Consider the following 20,321-nt stretch of genomic DNA (forward strand, 5'->3'; position numbering starts at 1 on the left):
ATTACAGATTTGTGTAGTATATAAAGAAATATGAATGTTTTAGTTGGACCTCTTTTTTCGCTTTTTGGTAGATGGCGCCGTAATAGTCACAAACACATGGCTCACAATTTTAGATGAACAGTTGGTAACAGGTAGGTTTTTTAAATTAAAATACAGAACCTAGGTAAGTTTGAACATTTTATTTCGGTTGTTCCAATGTGATACATGTACCTTTGTGAACTTATCATTTCTGAGAATACATGCTGTTACAGAGCGATTACCTGTAAATACCACATTAATGCAATAAATGCTCAAAATGAAGTCCGTCAACCTCAATGCGTTTGGCAATACGTGTAACGACATTCCTCTCAACAGCGAGTAGTTCGCCTTCCGTAATGTTCGCACATACACTGACAATGCGCTGACGCATGTTGTCAGGTGTTGTTGGTGGATCGTGATAGCAAATATCCTTCAACTTTCCCCACAGAAAGAAATCCGGGGTTGTCAGATCCGGTGAATGTGCGGGCTATGGTATGGTGCTTCAATGACCAATCCACCTGTCATGAAATATGCTATTCAATACCGCATGTTGGAAGTACATCGCCATTCTGTCATGCAGTGAAACATCTTGTAGTAACATCGGTAGAACATTACGTAGGAAATCAGCATACACTGCAGCATTTAGATTGTCATCGATAAAATGGGGGTCGATTATCCTTCCTCTCATAATGCCGCACCATACATTAACCCGCCAAGGTCGCTGATGTTCCACTTGGTGCAGCCATTGTGGATTTTCCGTTGCCCAGTAGTGCGTATTATGCCGGTTTATGTTACTGCTGTTGGTGAATGATGCTTTGTTGCTAAATAGAATGCATGCAAAAAATCTATCATCATCCCGTAATTTCTATTGAGCCCAGTGGCAGAACTGTACACAACATTCAAAGTCATTGCCATGCAATTCCTAGTGCATAGAAATATGGTAGGGTGCAACTGATGTTGGATGTAGCATTCTCAACACCGATGTTTTTGAGATTCTCGATTCTCACGCAATTTGTCTGCTACTGATGTGCAGATTAGCCGCGACAGCAGCTAAAACACCTACTTGGGCATCATCATTTGTTGCAGGTCATGGTTGATGTTTCACATGTGGCTGAACACTTCCTGTTTCCTTAAATAACGTAACTATCCAATGAACAGCCCGGACACTTGGATGATGTTGTCCAGGATACCGAGCAGCATACATAGCACAAGCCTGTTGGGCATTTTGATCACAATAGGCATACATCAACACGATATCGACCTTTTCCACAATTGGTAAACATTCCATTTTAACACGGGTAATGTATCATGAAGCAAATACCATCCGCACTGGTGGATTGTTACGTGATACCACGTACTTATACGTTTGTGACTATTACAGCGCCATCTATCACAAAGCGAAAAAAGTGGTCCAACTCAAACATTCCTATTTGTTTATGTACTACACGAATATGTAATAAAAAATGAGGGTTCCTATTTTCAAAAAAAAACCAGTTGATATCTGTTTGACCTATGGCAGTGCCATCTAGCAGGCCAACCATAGCGCCATCAGGTTTCCCCCTTCAAGCTAGACGATTTAATTCTTTGTAGTTTTTTTATTTGATGCTTATTTTGTGAGATATTTGGCCCAGTCACTATGAATGGACCACCCTGTATTATGTAAGGCACTACCTCTGATTTATCCTAACTATGCATCATGATCAGCGATGGCATTTGCTACTGGGTACACTATTATTTTATTGCTTTGAGTTTCATCAATGGAAACATTATCAGTTAGAGTCCTAATGCCTTTAACCACTCTTGACAGAAATTTAATTACTGAGATCAAATTATCGGATCCAAATAAGGTTTCCAGATCATTTCTTCTATCAGAATCCATTAGAAAATATACACTGAAACCACCACAGATTATTAACTGTTTGCTGTTGTCTGACAGATAGTATAGTATTATAATGTAACTTGACCGACAGAAAATCTACTCACCAAGCAGAAAGCAGCTGAAGAAAACACACATATAAAGGTTAAGAAATTTGCAAGTTTTTGGAGCCAGTGACTCCATCTCCAGGCAGAAGGAAAATGAAGAGTAACAAAGAAAAAGGACTGGTGAGGTTTAGGAACTGGGGAGAGTTCAGAAAAGTCATTCAGAGCCACAAGTCAGGGAAGACATACTGGATGGGGCAAGAAAGAAAGATTGATTGCTGGTGACTGCACTGGATGAGATTTGAAAATAAGACAGAGATTACTGACAAAACATTTTGCAAGACCGAGCGAGGTGGCGCAGTGGCTAGAGACTGGACTCGCATTCGGGAGGACGATGGTTCAATCCCACGTCCGGCCAGCGTGTTTTAGTTTTTCCATGATTTCCCTAAATCACTCTAGGAAAATGCCGGGATGGTTCCTCTGAAAGGGCACGGCTGACTTCCTTCCCCATCCTTCTCTAATCCGATGAGTTTGATGACCATACTGTCTGGTCTCCTTCCCCAAACAAACAACAATCTTGCAAGAGTTGATAAGAGCAGAAAGCTAAGTGCATTGTATGTGATAGATGGAAGGGGAGGGGGGTTCAGAGAAAAATAGACCGGTCAGAAAGTAAAAGATACATAGAAAACTAAAAGAGTGTGAAGACAGGAATAGTTACTGAGAAGAAATGCCAAGACTGAAGAAATTAATATAAACTAAGGCTAGGTGGATGGCGGGAACCAAGGACAGTTCCCATCTGCAGAGTTCTGAGAATCTAGTGTCTGATCGAAGAATACAGATGGCATGTATGGTGAAACAGACATGGAAGTAACAGCTGTCACATTGTAGAACATGCTCTGCAACAGGGTATTGTGTGTTGCCAGTGTACACACTCTGTCTATGTCCATTCATGCTGACTGATAACTTGGTGGTCGTCATGCTATTGTGAAAGGCTGAACAGTGTTTACATAATAAGTGGCACATGGCATAGCATTTCAAAAGTGGTTCTCCATTTGATAGTGTGTGTTCTGCCAATTACAGGTCTGGTATAGGTGGTGGAAGGAGGGTGCACAGGGCATGACTTACAGTGGGGACAGTCACAGGGGTAGGAGCCATAGTGTCATGAAATGGGTGCAGAGGAAGCATAGGTTCTTACCAGAATATTGGGAAGAGGGGAAAGGGTAAATGAAAAACTATCCTAGGTATGTTGGGCAAAATGTCTGGCAGAATGGACGTCATTTCAGGGCATTATGTTAGGATAATAATGCTCAGAAATTTTTCCCAGCAACCTAGAACAGCTTTTTGTTCCCCCCTCCCCTTCCCCTCCAGTCACTGCAATACCTTTGATCCCATGCCGCTTCTGCAACCATTTTCCTACCCTTTGACTGTTACCCCTGCCCTGTGCACCCTCCTACCACAACCTATACCAATCCTGTAACTGGCAAAACATACACTATCAAAGGAAGAGCCTCTTATGAAATGACACATGTTGTGTACCAGCTGTTATGTAAACACTGTTCAGCTTTTTACATCGGTATGACAACCACTGAGTTATCAGTCAGTCAGGTTGAATGGACAGTAGCTAGAATGTGTACACTGGCAACACAGAAAATCCTGTTGCAGAGCATGTTATACAACAAGACAGTCATGACTTTGGTGCCTTTTTCACTGCATGTATCATCTGGATTCTTCCCCGAGACCATCAATTCTCAGCACTCTGCAGGTGGGAACTAGCATAACAACATGTCCTTGGTTCTTGCCACCCACCTGACCTTAATTTATCTTAATTTCTTCAGTCTCAGCATTTCTCCTCAGTAACTATTCCTTTCTTCATTTTCTTTATTCCTCTTCATTTCCTTTCAGCCCTCTGCCAGAAGACGGAGTCACTGGCTCTGAAAGCTTGTAAATTTCCTTAACCTTTGTATGTGTATGTTCTCCTGCCATCGGCTTGGTGAGAAGATGTTCTGTCTACCCAGTTACATTATATTTTCAAAAATCAAATAGAGCATGGTAAGGAATCCACATGCTCCATAAACACTTCAGAATTTTCTAGTTGGGATCTATACAATTAAAATTGTAGTATTTTACAGTATTAATTCACAAGCACACATTTCTGTGTGCTGTTTACTACAGATTCTACTTGTTTCAATGTTTTTGAACTTGGTTCTATCTTAATATATTATGTAACAATTTTTCTTTGTACCATATTAGTTCTACACAAATAAGGTGCTAGAGTGTAACTTTTTATATTTCTCCCTTCTGTAGTTATATGGTGCTCAGATAGACAATGGATGTCTATTTTTTCAGAGCTCTCTAAATTTTCCAAACTTGTCAATTTGACATATCTATAAATATTGGAATAGGTGAAAATAACTAATAATACTGGTAAAAATCATGGAATTGAAAATTTAAGGCGTTTGCAATATCTAAAAGAAGAGAACTTATTGACAGGAATTTGATTACTTGACTGATGATATATTTTGCCAGGTGTGACTTTGTGGTAAATGAAGTATTAAGTGATATTTAGGACTCTGATTACAGCATAAGGATTTACTTTTCTAACTCATTAGTTTAAAAAAATCCTTCTCTGGAGCAACTGTTTTGTTTAGTTTGAAATAATTGTTTCTTCAGTAAAAAATAAGAGCTTTGTAAGTAAATTTTTGTAATGGGTGAATGTAAAGTGATGTGCATTTATGACTGATCATGAAAACTAAAAAAAAGTTAAATATGAAATTTGTTGCAGACACATCTGTTCCGTATTGAAAGTAACATAATGGTTAACAAGATTAATGTCATCATATGATGTAGTAGCATGATCAACACGGTCCTTACCACTGCTAGATAAAACACTAGTTGTATGTTTGTAATCCAGCTCAGAGTACTGCCACTGCATTAATCATTAATGGTTGTATTTCAACAGTAAATCATCCCTTACTGACCAATCTTGGGTCTGTATAAACCTCAACCACCAGAATTTAAACAAATTTTACTTACCTCATGCAATACTCATCACTGTACCTTAGTATTCTTGTTCACAGAAACTAAAATTTCATTGCCACCATACATGTAATTAACAATTTTAGAAATATTCCTTAATAAATACACCATGAGATTTAGTTAAAAATCGCTTCTGTATATAGACATTTGGTAAATGATGGTTGTATCCATAAATGAAAAACATTTGTTGCAGGACTTGGAAGCCTCTTTCCCTTCTTGCCACTGCATATGGAAGCAGTTGGACTGACGTTATTTGAATCACGAGTTGTATCGGTGGTGTCTGCTCTTGTGGCTCTCCTAGGCCCACTACTTGCGTGTCCACTTGCTGATAGATTGGGTGGACCTCGAGGGCAGACTATACGAGTTCTCCTGGCTGCCACTGCATTACTGGGGGCAATTTTTTATGCTCTTCTGAATACTATACCTACTGTAAGACATCTGGATGCCCGACCCCCTGTCGTGCAGTTTGTATGTGACCCAGATGGTGCCGCTGTCATGTATGAACAATGTGGAGATTCGTGCCCCCAACTGGATCCTGACCAGGTATAATGATTTTATTTTGTATTTATCTGTAAATGCTACAAATTGGTGCTTCCAGTAATAGAGTCAATGGTGAAATATAACATCTGGAATACTAGAATCAGGAGGAAACTCTGGTGTCGTAAAAATGTGAAATAAATTACTGTCAATGAATGAGGATATAATTTTGGTAGACCACAGCAGTTCTGAGGATTAGAGACAGAAAGAGGATTTTTTTTTTTTGTCAGCTTTTTCCATCAAAATAAGACAGGTTTATTAACTGCAGTTGTGGGCCAAACAGATGACATAGCATTTTAAAGTAGTAGTGCTATGCTTTGACCAGTAAAAATGGGGAAAATGCTACTTTTGGCTATCTAGTTGCCTGTAGAGGAACCCTATTCTTTGTGATAATATTCTTCTTAATAAGAAAATAATACTACTACAGCAAAGCAGATACTGCAGAAAGACACACATCTAGAGATATGAAAATTAATGGTTATGTATTGTAGTGCTTTAGAAAGTAATGAGTACTTGTGCAGGATAATGCTATTGTCATTGGTCTCTGATCCACTTGAGTCCACAATAATTACTTGCATACATTTCATTAAAAGTATCTCTTTCTCTATTTAAATTGCCTTTTGCTCAATTAATTAATTACACTGATATTGAGCGTAGAGAAAGAGAGAGAGAAGGGTAGTTAAATAAATAAAGCCCCAATTCTTTTTCTTACAGCTGTTAGTATATCAGAAAATGTTGATTTATGTGATTCAGATTTGATGTTTCTTTGTGCATGTGTGCAAACAATTCCAACAGATAGCAGAGCCATAAGCCATAGTGAACCATCAAAATAATGTCTTTACAAGAAACACATTTCAGGCAATGTGCTGTAATTGAATTCCTGGTTGTAAAAGAAAAAATTGTGGTGAACATCCATAAATGAGTAGTTATGCAGGATAATGCAATAATAGAAATGATGCAGTTGATGAAAGTGCTTTTGGGCAGTGGGTAAAGAGAATTTAAGTGTCAAGAAGTGTGCTGCAATCAGCCTCATTTGGGTCGCCCTATCACAGCCACTGTTCCCAACATGGTAAATCACATGATGTCATTATTTGTGTAGGGCTGCACATCAGAACTCAACAATTGGGTCCTCAGCTGTTGGCGAGAATCAGAAATGCGTGGGCAGTGATTGAGACTCTTGTGTTTTTCAGACATACAAAGGTGTACTCAATATGGGCTGCACAAATGCACACAACAGATGGGTTGCACAAATATTCACAACAGACCATGAGATTCAAAGAAACAACATTTTATCTGAACTTTTGAAGCATTGTGAGGCCAATGGAAAGGTCTTTGTGTCATGGATCATTATAGCTAGTGAAACCTGAGTGCATCACTTTAAGTCGCAAACAAAAAAACAGGCACTGTAGTGACACCACCCACAATCACCAAAATTGAATAAATTCAGGGCAGCTTCCTCTGCTGCAAAGTCATGATATCAGTCTTTTGGGATAATGATGGCATCATTCTCACAGATGTGTTGCCAAAAAGATGAACCATTAATTCAGTGACATCTGTGAAGCTGTGAACAAACTCAAGAACCATTTCTGATGTGTTTGGTCTGACATGAATCCAAAAGAAATCTTCATTCAGCATGAGAGTGCACATCCACACATAAGTCTCAGTGCTCTCGATATCATCAAATTGGGTTGGACCTAACTGCTCTCATCCACTCTGTATCCCAGACCTGGCATTCTTGGACTTCCACCCACTTGGGCCACTTAAGGATTCGCTAAGTGGGAGACATTTTGATGGTAATAAGAGAGTAATTTATGCAATAAAACATATTACAGCCACGGGCAAGAGCTTTCACCGACAGGGAATTCATGCTCCTATACATAGGGGCCATAGAGTGTAAGAGGGACTAAAATAGTACATTTAAAAGAAGTGTTATTTGGTATTGTTAGCAGTAATGCATTCTGAGAAAAAATTGTGGGACATTATTTATTGAACAATCCTTGTACATTATGTTAATGTTCCTTCCGCAGATGCTAAATAAAATGGTCCTCGTGGCTGAAAAGTTATCAAAAATTCTGAAACCTGTTTTGATTTAAAAATTAATACCAAACATTTAACAAACATGTAAATGTGTACTCACTGGAGTGCTAAAGATCATTCTCCAGTTATTCTAGCGACACATCATCATACAGAAAGAGTGCTTCATTACTCAGACAGATCACAATACAGCAAAGAAGATGCACAAAAATCAGATTTTACATAACATTTTATTTGATATTATTAACAATGTAAACATCAGTTGGCTCTTGTAAGAAATTCTTCAGTGGAGTGGAAGTTGGTCATGAGTAAGTCCTCATGACTTAAATTGTGCCTTAATAGTAGCTGATCTTTTAATGGCTAGTGGCAAATTATTGAAAATGTATGTTCCTGAATGATGGAGACTGTTCTGGACAAAAGTTCTTAACCATAATTCTTTATGTAAATTATTCTTACTTCTAATATTGAATCAATTAACTGAGCTGTTGACTTAGAAAAGATATATATTATTTATGAGAAATGTCATTAAGAAATATAGTGGGATTCAGTAGTTTTTGTCCCCTGAACAGGCATCTGAAGGATGTTCTTGAAACTACACCACAAACTACAACATAAACTACACCAAAAATGCTACACATGCTTTTAGACTTTGGAAAACTTCAGTTGGCTTGCCAGGTTTTTTAAATCTTTATATGACCCATGTCTGACAACATTTATTCTGAAATAAAAATTTTGTTAAGACTTGGTCAAAGGGAAAGCAGGCAAACTGTAATGACAATGGTCACAGACCACCACAGTCCCTGTGTTGCACACTGTGGCATTGTCCTGGTCAAACAAGAGGCAGTTGCCCATGCTAGTTTTTCTTGCTAACAATGGGCACCTGGCAGATTGTGATTTCCTACAGAGACAATTGTGGACAAGTGTGGGCAACTGGAGGAAATGTCAGAAGAGACCACAAGATTAACTAAATTGGATCATGCAAACATACTTTTGTACAACGCATGTCATACTGAATACAAATATCTGTCAAAAAAGGCAGCAACCCGCGAGTCTGAATCACTCAGTCATTTATTTATTCCATATATTTACATAATACATACTACTATGTGAATATTTTTTTGTAAAAAACAGCTCAGTTATAATAATATTCTTGCATGAAATTGAAAGTCGCCAATTCCGTACAAAGACTAGGCCTTTACAGAGTAACATTACAATATCATTCTAGTGGATCATTTAAAAAAATTCTTGACTGTCTTAAAGATTTTCCCATTGTATATCTTCACTAGATGATTAATGGTGCACAATTAAAGGTAGTCAAGATTTTTAATTCAGTGAGCTTGAATAATGTTTCAAGTACTTCATGAGACATATGAGAGTAACTGAGAAGTGGTCTTAACAAAACTACAGTTCCTTGCAAAGACAGTGAAATTCACCATAGTCTTCTCATTTAGTATTAATATCATACAATCACTTTCTTTGCTATCTCAAAGAGTGTGCAAATAGAAGCAAGCAGTGAGCATAGAACTACTACTCATGTGTATTGTACAGCAGCTGACTCATTCAAAACAAGCACTATTTAACAACTGGATCACTGCATCCTGCCTGTGCTCTGTTTGATCATGGCTGCAGGCAGCAGCGTGTTCTACACATGTTGACATCCCGCTCTCTTTTTCACTGAACCTTTAGTTTTATAGCAGTTCTAAGATATGCTCTTCCCAACTGAATTTATTATCACCTATGCACATTTCTCAGCATTACTCCCTCTAGCTACCACTCCTCACCAGTCTTCCCAATAACATTAGATAATTGTATCATCCTGCACCTGGTATTCTTTCTGTGCCACTTCGTATCTGTCCTCTTCCCTTCATGCTCATCCCTCCCCTAGTTATCAGTGCTCTTCTCCCGTCCCTCTTGTAGTTGGAAGTTCCAACATTAAGTGTGTAATGGGGCCCCTTAGGAACATGACTGCCAAGGAGGAGAAGGAAGCCAGTGTGCACTCTGTGTGCACACTGAGAGGAGTCATTACGGATGTGGGAAGGGTGATTCCGGATGCCATGAAGAGTACAGGGTGCAGGTGGTGGCTCGTGTCAGTGCCAATGACATGTGTCGCTTTGGTTCGGCGGCGGAAATGGTAAAGACTGCGAGTCTTGCTTGCGAGATTAAGGCAGACCTCACAATCTGCAGCATCATCAATAGAACTGACTGTGATCCTTTGGTGCAAAGCCGAGTGGAGGGTCTGAACCAGAGTCTCGGGTGGTTCTGTGGCCTTGTAGGCTGCAGATTCCTTGACTTGCGCCATCAGGTGGTGGGTTTCCGGGCTCCACTTAATAGATCAGGAGTCCACTACACACAGGTAGCAGGGGCTGTGTGGAAGGGACTGGGCGGTTTTTTGGTTTAGAGGGTCCCAGGAAACTACAGAAAGGGTGTCCACCTAAAAGGGGGCAAGTAAAACACAGTAAGGTAGCTGTAGAAACAATTGGTATTGTAGTTGTAAATTTTCATAGCTGTGGGGGAAAGAACAAGAGGTCCAAGCCCTAATAGAAAGCACTGAAGCTCAAATAGTTATAGGTATGAAAAGCTGGCTAAAGCTGGAAATAAGTTCAGATGAAATTTTTTCAAACAACCTAAAAGTATTCAGAAAAGATAGATTAAATACAGTTGGTGGTGGAGCATTTATTGCTGTCAGAAGTAGTTTACCTTTTAGTGAAATTGAAGTAGACGGTTCATGTGAAATACGGTGTGTTTATAAATGAATATCGGGGCTTTAACACTTTATAATATTCATTATATTGACCTTACAGTTATGAATGATATGTCAAATGAAAGAGCAACTCAAACCGTTTTACCAAGAACCTTATAAATGCCATCTCACTGGCACAGCAAAGTACACGATTGATTGAATTTCACTGTACCCAAGTTCTGGATAGGCCGCAAGGGCCCCAATGGCAGGGCTTGCTTTGCATGGCCTCCATGTTCACCCAACCTAACACCATGCAATTTTTTCCTTTGGGGCTTCATCAAGGATGTGCCTCCACTACCAGTAGACCTCCCTGAATTAAGAAACTGGATTGAAGCAGCTCTTGCTACAATCACTGAAGACACACTTATCAACGTTTGGGAAGAACTCAGCTATAGACTTGATGTGCGCCATGTGACAAATGGTGCTCACATTGAACATTTATAAGGTTCTTGGTAAAACTGTGTTGCTCTTTCATTTGACATATCATTCATAACTGTTAGTTTAATATAATAAATATTATGAAGCGTTAAAACCCCAATATTCATTTATAAACACCCTGTAGTATGCGTAGAGGTTATACTTGACAATCGGACTAAACTATTAATTGTATTGTTTTATCAATCTCCGACTCAGGAGATATAATTGCTGAACATTTCAAAGAAAACTTGAGTCTCATTTCAAATAGGTACCCCACTTTTACAATTATAGTTAGTGGTGACTTCAATCTACCCTCGATATGCTGGAAAAATTATATGTTTAAAGCCAGCAGTAGGCATAAAATGTCATCTGAAATTGTACTGAATGCTTTCTCAGAAAATTATTTTGAATAATTAGTTTATGAGCCCACTCGAAGCATAAATGGTTGCAAAAGCATACTAGACCTCTTTGCAACAAATAATCCTGGATAGATAGGGAGTATAATGTCAGATACAGGGATTAGTGACCACGAGGCATTTGCTGCTAGGCTGAATACCATAACACCCACAATCATCAAAAAGAAACGCAAAGTACATCTATTTAAAAAATCTGACAAAAATGCTCTTACAGCCTTTTTGAGATACAATCTGCACTCCTACCGATCTGATCATGTAAGCATAGAAATGGAATCATTTCAGAGAGATAGTATCAATGGCAACTGAGAGATATATACCACATAAATTAATAAGTGATGGTACTGATCCCCCATGGTACACAAAATGGATTAGATCACTCACTGTTGCAGAAGCAACCAATAAAGCATGCCAAATTTAAAAGAATACAAAATCCCAAAGATTGGCAAAGTTTTGCTGAAGTTTGAAATACAGCACATACTTCAGTGTGAGATGCTTTTAATAAATTCCACAAGGAAACTCTGTCTTGGGATCTGGCAGGAAACCCAAAGAGATTCTGGTCATACTTAAAGCACACCAGCAGCAAGATGCAATTAATACCTTCACTGCACGATAACAACGATGAAGACACTGATGACAGTACCACTTAAGCAGAGTCATTAAACATGATTTTCCAAAACTCCTTCACCAAATAAAATGAATTAAATATTCCTGAATTCCAGTCAAGAACAACTGCCAAGACGAGAAACGTAGAAGTAGATATCCTTCGTGCTGCTTAAATCACTTAATAAACACAAGGCCTCCAGTCAAGATTGTATAACAGGCAGGTTCCTTTCAGAGTATGCCAATACAATAGCTCCATATTTAGCAATTACATGCAACTGCTCTCTCACAGAAGGACCCGTACCTAAAGACTGGAAATTTGCTCAAGTCACACCAATACCCAAAAAGGGAAATAGGAATAATCCACTGAATTACAGGCCCATATCACTAACATTGATTTGCAGTACAGTTTTATAACATATACTGTGTTCGACCGTTATGAATTGCCTGCTTAGCAGGGTGGTAAAGTGTTCGCTTTCCATGCAAACGGATCAGGGTTCAATTCCCGGCCAGGTTGGAGATTTTCTCCGCTCAGGGACTGGGTGTTGTGCTGTCCTCATCATCATTTCATCCCCATCACTGGCGTGCAAGTTGCCCAATATGTTGTTGACTGAAATAAGACTTGCACTTGGTGGCTAAACTTCCCCAGATGGGGCCTCCCAGCCAGCTCGAAGAAAACGATTTATTGACAAACTGGTTGCCTATGGAATATCATCTCAGTTGTACGACTGGATTCATGATTTCCTCTCAGAAAGGTCACAGTTCATAGTAATAGATGGAAAGTCATCAAGTAAAACAGAATTAATATCTGGTGTTCCCCAAGGAAGTGTTATAGGCCCTCTATTGTTCTTGATTTATATTAACAATGTAGGAAACAATCTCAGTAGCCCTCTTAGATTGTTTGCAGATGATGCTGTCATTTACCATCTTGTAAAATCATCAGATGACCAAAACAAATTGCAAAATGATTTAAATAAGATATCTGTATGGTGCAAAAAGTGGCAATTGACCCTGAATAAAGAAAAGTGTGAAGTTATTCACATGAGTACTAAAAGAAACCCACTAAATTTCAATTACACGATCAGTCACACAAATCTGAAGGCTGTAAATTGAACTAAATAATTAAGGATTACAATTACAAATAATCTAAATTGGAACCATCACATAGATAATGTTGTGGGTTGAGCAAACTAAAGACTGTGCTTCATTGGCTGAACACTTAGAATGTGCAACAGTTCTACTAAAGAGACTGGTTACATCACGCTTGTCAGCCCTATTCTGAAGTATTGCTGTGCAGTGTTGGGTCCGCATCAGGTGTGAGTGACAGATGACATCAAGAAAGTTCAAAGAAGGGCAGCTCATTTTGTATTATTACGAAATAGGGGAGATGTTGTAACAGACATGAAACGTGAATTGGAGTGGCAATCTATTAAACAAAGGCGTTTTTCGTTGCAACAGGATCTTCTCATGAAATTTCAATCACCAGTTTTCTCCTCTGATTATGAAAACATTCTGTTGGCACCCACCTATATAGGAAGAAATGATCATCATGATAATATAAGAGAAATCAGGGCTCACACAGAAAAATTTAAGTGCTCATATTTCCTGTGCGCCATTTGAGAGTGAAATGGTAGAGAGACAGCTTGAAGGTGGTTCAGTGAACCCTCTGCCAGGCACTTTCTTGTGAATAGCGGAGTAATCACTTAGATGTAGATGTAGAACAATGTTGTTTATATATCTCATCATTGTGGTACCTCCTCCCTTCCTTACTCTTCCATCAGCTGTCCAATGTGAGCTCCATCAGCTGTTCAGAACATTTGGTTCCTCTCAAAATCTCACCTGAATCCATCTTTCTCCAAAAACTGAACTATGTGATGCAGCATAGTGGTTAAGACACTCGACTTGCACTTGGGAGAACTGAAATTCAAATCTTTGTCCGAATACCCAAATTTATATTTCCCGTAATTTCCATACGTCACTTAAAGTAAACAGAAGATAGTTCAATTGAAAAGAATACAGCCAGTTTCCTTCTTCAGACCTTTACAATCAAGACTTATTTTCTATCCTATGCTGACCCTGCTATGGATGGGATATTAACTCATAATCCTACTTTCTCATAGTAGTATGCTTCTGCTATGGGTGGGATGTTAACTCGTAATCCTACTTTCTCATAGTAGTATGCTTCCAGACACCCACTCTTTACCTGCTCCCATCTCTTCACAAACCTAACTTCTCTAGTCTCCCTACCGGTCTCAACATCATGTCTAGTTACAACACTCTCATTGACATATCCTCTGCCTCAATTGACCAACATATTCAACCAGTTGTTCGAAGTCTCCACTATGTCCTTTTTCAAAGATTCTAAATCACTTCCTCCACTACCTTCCACAGTTCTTGTCGCTTTACCATTAAATTCCATACTTTTCACTATGGATGCTAAACTTGTAAATGCAAGCATTCCTCATATCCACAACCTTGCTATAGTTGGACCCAAAGTAAGGTCAGTCTATGCCCTTTCCAACAGAACTTCAACATCTTCTCCCAGATCTGCTTCTCCTGGTTCTGTAGTCATCTGGGGCAATGTAGCCCTTTATGTGTGTAGTTAGTTCTGAAGAAGAACATTTTCTGAAACTATAGAATTATTTTCAGCCTTTTTTGTGAGCCTGTTGGTCACTCAGTGCCTCAACTATATGGTGTTTGGTTACCTTTACATCTTTGAATATTCACGTGGTCCTTCTCAGCTTAATGAACTATATACATATTGAACAAGAAAATAAAGATTTATGAGGCAACTGTTACTTACTGTAATAACCTTATCATTAGACTTTCTACAAATTACTACTAGCCGGACCAAATTCTCAGTGGCACTTGAAATTCTCGTTTATAAGCCAATCACTTACACTACTGGCCATTAATTTCAATACACCCAATAAATGATATCTAGTTTATTGTAGATAAGATCTAATACCATGGGTACAGTTGAGGAAGCAAAGGAATAGAACAACAGTTGTACACATCATGACTTTTGTTTGTGGTCATCAAGATACAATAGTATCCAACAAACAATGTTGTGTACATAAATGTCGTATACCTATCTGATATGTTTGTTTACCTATTTGCTGACGGACGCTGCAATTGGTGCACCTGTGTTGTTACCTGTAGTGATGTGATGTCCGCAGCGAAATTGCGAAACAGTGTAGGGTATTTATAGGGGGAGTGCAATACACCCTTCACCACCAGAAGACAACAGATAGCAATAAGGACATACCACAATCAGGATGACCTCGTAAAACAACTAAAAGTGATGATACGTATATCAGAATTACCAGTAAGAGAAATAGATTCAAAACAGGCCCCAAATTCATGCAGAATTGGTAGAAATAAACACGTCAACAATATCCGTTGCAACAGTAAAAAGGAGACTGACTGAAGCCGGCTTGAAAGGATGTGTCACAGCAAGAAAACCCCTTCTAAGGCCCATAAATAAGCAGAAGAGAATTGAATGGGCTAGTAAACATCATAATTGAACATTGGAAGAGGGGACAAAGGTGTTATTCACTGATGAAATGAAGTTCGAGATTTTTGGAACCAGAAGGAGAATATTTGTTCACCGATTTGTAGGGGAAAGAGTAGCCCAGCAGTGTGTGCTACCTTCAGTTAAACATGGTGAAGGTTCTATTATGGTTTGGGGATGTTTTGATGGAAATTGAGTTGGCGACATTGTGAAAATAGAAGGATGTATGGATCAGAAGCAGTACCACTGCGTACTTCAGTATCATGCAATATGAAGTGGATTGTGCTTACTAGGGAAAGGGTTCACCTTGCAACAGGATAATGACCCAAAACATCGGATGGCATACTGTACGAACTACATTGTGTCAAAGGAAAAACAGGAAGTACTGAATGATATGGTATGGCCGTCCCAAAGCCCCGATTGTAATCCCATTGAAATGGTCTGGGATTAAGTGGACAGACATATCAGGGAAGTTAATATATCCAGCAAGGAACATCTCTGAAATATTGTTAAGGGTGGGTGGAATCATATAGATTCACAATACCTACAAAAACTGATTGACCGCATGTCTTGAGTTTGTGAGGCAGACATTAAATCCAAAGGAGGATACTTTGATGAAAGTAAAATATAATGATTGTGATTGTATTATATATGTGGAAATTAATATAATTATATTTTTTGAGAAATAACGTTTGATTTGTGTTGTAAATCTGAAATGCCAGGGTGTATTGAAATTGCCGAGCGGTAGTGTACATGCAGAGGTTCTCAAATCATTGCAAAAGCACCACTGCAATGTAACAGTGATGGAGGACCTAAGCCAATTACTCAGCCACTTCATGTTTTGTACATACATGTGGAAATCCGAATCATGAAAAGGATAGATTGCTACTCACCATGTGGAGGAGATGGGGAGTTGCAGACAGGCACAACAAAAGAAGACTGCTATAAATTCATGCCTTCAGCCAAAAGATCTTCTTATAAAGTAGAAAACACACTCATGTTTATACAAACACATCTCACACACATATATGACCACAGTCTCTGGACACTGAGGCCAAACTGCGGGTAACTGCACCTCATGGGAGAACAGTCCATGGGTGGTGGTGTTAAGGAAGAGGCTGAGGTAGGGAGGGGGGAGATAGCAGGATAGTGTGGGGGAACATGCAGGGATGTGGTGGGGAAAGGGTAGGCTGCTAGGTTCAGTCAGGAGGTTTGAGGGGAGCGACAGCAGAAAAGGCGAGAAGTAAAGGAGGGGGGAAAAGACTAATGGGTGCATTGGTGGAATGGAAAGGTGTTAGTGGGATGGAGTGGAAGCAGGGAAAGGGATAGGTGGGTGAAGGACAAGGACTAATGAAGCTTGAGGTGTATGTGAATGTAGGCTGTATTGCAGGGAGCTTTCCCACCTTTGCAATTCCGAAAAGGTGGTGTTGGTAAGAAGGATCCAGATCATACAGGCTATGAATGAAGCTGTCACTGAAGTGAAGTACGTTGTGTTTGGTAGCATATTCAGCAACTGGGTGATCCAACTGTCTCTTGGCCACAGTTTGTCAGTGGCCATTCATGCGAACAGACACCTTATTGTTGTCATGCACATGTGGAAAGTAGCACAGTGGTTGCAGCTTAGTTTGTTGATCACATGACTGCTTTCACTGATAGCCCTGCCTTTGATGCCTTGACTGAACAGGAATAGATGGTGATGAGAGGATGTATGGAACAGATCTTGCATCTAGGTCTATTGCAGGGATATGAGCAGGGGTTGGGAGCAGGGGTGGTGTAGGGTTGGACAAGGATATTGCGTAATTTCAGTGGGTGCAGAATACCACTGCAGGAAGGGTAGGAAGGATAGTGGCTAGAATGTTCCTAATTTCAAAGCACGGTGAGTGGTAGTCGAAACCATGGCAGAGAATGTGTGTCTGTCACCCTAGTCCTGGTTGTCACCGTGTCATGAAGGGAGTGCTCCTTTGCCAAACACTGGGAGGTGGTAGGTGACTGGATAGGTATGGCACAGGAGGCCTGTTTCTATACAAGGCTGGGAGAACTTCGGTATATTTGAAGAGGGACTGCTCATCACTACAGATGCGATGGCCACAGGTGGCTAGGCTGTGTGAAAGGGATTTCTTGGTGTGAACAGGTGGCTGCTGTCAAAAGTGGAGATATTGGTGGTGGTTGGTAGCTTTGACATGGATGGAGGTACTGATGTAGTCATCTTTGAGGTGGAGGTCAACATTGAGGAAGCTAGATGCCACCACAAAAGACTCTGAGGACACATCAAGGAAGGTGGCTTGTTGGGTTAAGGCAGACCAGGTGGAGTGAATGGGGGAGAAGGTTGAGATTCTGGAAAAAATGGAGATAGGATGTCCTCATGGTCATTCCAGGGCAGACCTGGATGCAAAACCTGTCCCATACATCCTCCCACTGCCACCTACTCGTCTGGTGACAAGCACCACCCATCCCAACAAAGGCAGGGTATTCTGTGAAAGTGGTCATGTGATCTGCAAACTAAGCTAAGACCACTGTGGTGCTTTCTAAGTGGACATGACAACCAGCAAGCTGTCTGTCCACATGAATGGCCACTGACAAACCCTGACCAAGATACAGCTATACATCCAGTTGCTTAACATGCTGCCCAATGCAATGTGCTTCACTTCAAGGACTGCTTCACAGACTGTGCCATCTATATATCCTTCCTACCAAAACCAGATTTTTTGAACTGTGCAGGTGGGAACCCTTCCTGCAATATATCCTGCTTTGCCATAGCTACCTTGGCCTCAACCTTTGCTACTCCCTGTCCTTCACCCACCTGTCCCCTTCTCTGTTCCCACTCCACTCCACTATACAGCCTTTCATTCCACCAATGCACCCATTAGTCTTTTTCTCCTCCTCTGCTTCTCTCCTCCCCCTGTCCGCCAAACCCTCTGACTGCACCTAGCAGCCCTACCCTGTCCCCACCGAGTCCCTACATGCTACCACAAACAGCACTACACCCTCCTCCCCCCTACCTGCCACTCCCACTCTAGCTGCACCTTTCCCCCACCACCCACTGATTACTACTCCCATTAGGTGCAGTTGCTCACAGTCTGACGTCAGTGGCCAGAAACAGTGGTCACGTGTGTGTGTGTGAGCTGCTTGCATGAATGTTTGTGTGTTTTCCACTTTAGATGATGGCATTTTGCCCGAAAGCTCAAATGTATAGCATTCTTTTTGTTATGCCTGTGTGAGACTCCTCTATGATGAGTAGCAATCTACCTTTTTATAATATTGTCATTATTCCATCTTGAATTTTCCATTGTTTGACACTCAGAATCTAAAGCCTCCATGACAAGCCTTACTTATTGCATTCAGCACATTCGTAGACACTTCAAATTGCTCTAGATGCATAATCACATATATTTAAAGGTTGTGTTTTTTCCAGCAGTTTTGCAATTGAAGACGAAGTAAGTGATCTTTCCTTCTGTTTCTATGCAATAAGCAGAAATTGTTTATGTAGTCAGATGACTGCCAGGTGCTGTACTAAGCTTCAGTCCCCTGCAGACCTTTCTGCTTTTCCTGATATTGAAACTTTCCTAAAATGGTGGGTAAAGTGTGACAGATATCAGTTCTAAGTTGTGATTTATTTCTAAATGGATTTCTGTTGATCTTTAACAGTTGCTTTCTCAAGAAAACAATGAAGTATGGCACTATACATGGGTTAAAATTACTTTGTGATTGACATTTCAGCGAGTTGAATGATGGGGTCCAGCCACAGTTCAATCATAGTTCCTTTGTATGTGTCACATGCTTACTGTGTTGCCTGTTTTCTAAGTTAAATGCAGCACCATGTGAAGTGTGACTGGCTTTGCACTGGCAACACTGTCCCCCTGCCATTGCAATCTGTCAGTCACAAAGTAATTTTAATCAGAATATAGTAAGACACAAAGAGTCATGGATTACAGAAGGAATCAAAATAGCACATGCAAGGAAAAGAGATTACATGAAATGATAAGGATAAGCAAAAATGAATAGGGCTGATATCATGGTGCTGGTAATACTCTGCTGTCTTAAGGAAATTGATTAAAAAAAATTAAAAAAAATGTTGTGTATAATATATTAAATAAACCATTGAGATAATAACAATAAATCTGCATTTAAAACAGTTAAAAGTGAAATGAGAGGATAGTTAAAGTTTCTGAGGATTTAATTATTAAGAAAACAGCCATATAATAAATGATAGATATTAGGTAGCCAACATGTTTATCATCCTCAGGAGATTCGCATTGACAATTTAAGTGATAAAGGAGTTGCATACAAATAGGGAGCAGTGCCACATGCTTACAGAACAATCACATTTACTCCATTCTCTGCCAAAGACATTAAGATGGTAAAAAAACTCTCAAAAGTAAAAATTGCCACAGAGTTGATAGTATCTCAAGAAAGTTATTAAAATACTGTTCTTTACATATGGGCCATGTTTTCAGTCACATATGCAAGATTTCATCTTTTTTTTAGTCACCATTCTTCTGACTGGTTTGATGCAACCCACCACAAATTCCTCTCCTGTGCCAACCTCTTCATCTCAGAGTAGCATTTGCAACCTATGTCCTCAATTATTTGCTGGATGTCAAAACATTAACTTACTTTTCCTATTTTCACTTTCTGCTGTGAGCTTTTATATTTATGAAACTTTGATAATCATGAGGGATTTGGACAATGTAGTAGGGGAAGGAATAACAGCCAGTAGTAGGAATGAAAGAGGAGAGAGACTCCTTCAGTACTGCAATAAATTTCAGCTAGAAATTGCAACAACACTGTTCAGGAACCACAAGAGAAACATGTTTGCTTGGAAGGAAGATAAAGCAAAACAAAAATGTGACAAAATCAAAAAGAAAATGTAATTGGAAGGACAGCACACTGAAAAGGTAGAATATCTTTTGGTAAAATTAGAAGTAAAGTTGTCAACAATAAAACTGAAAAGGTAATTCCATTATTAAATGTTGAGGAGAGAGTAGATAGGTGGAAAGAGAACATTGAGGTCCTCTACTAGAGGGAATAATTGTCTGCTGATGTGATAGAAAAAGAAATGGATGCCAATTTGGATCAAACAAGCCAGAAG

General features: G+C 39.6%; 1 protein-coding gene across 1 annotated transcript in view; it reads left to right on the plus strand.

The window, feature by feature from the left end:
- LOC126175608 (uncharacterized) overlaps positions 1–20,321 on the plus strand; it is a 331,979-nt gene that overhangs the window by 260,400 nt on the left and 51,258 nt on the right. The window contains exon 4 of the mRNA XM_049922489.1: positions 5,168–5,517. Within this exon, the coding sequence (XP_049778446.1) occupies positions 5,168–5,517 (350 nt within the window). The remainder of the gene's footprint in view (positions 1–5,167; positions 5,518–20,321) is intronic.

Source organism: Schistocerca cancellata, chromosome 3, assembly GCF_023864275.1.
Source record: "Schistocerca cancellata isolate TAMUIC-IGC-003103 chromosome 3, iqSchCanc2.1, whole genome shotgun sequence".
NCBI lineage: Eukaryota > Metazoa > Arthropoda > Insecta > Orthoptera > Acrididae > Schistocerca > Schistocerca cancellata.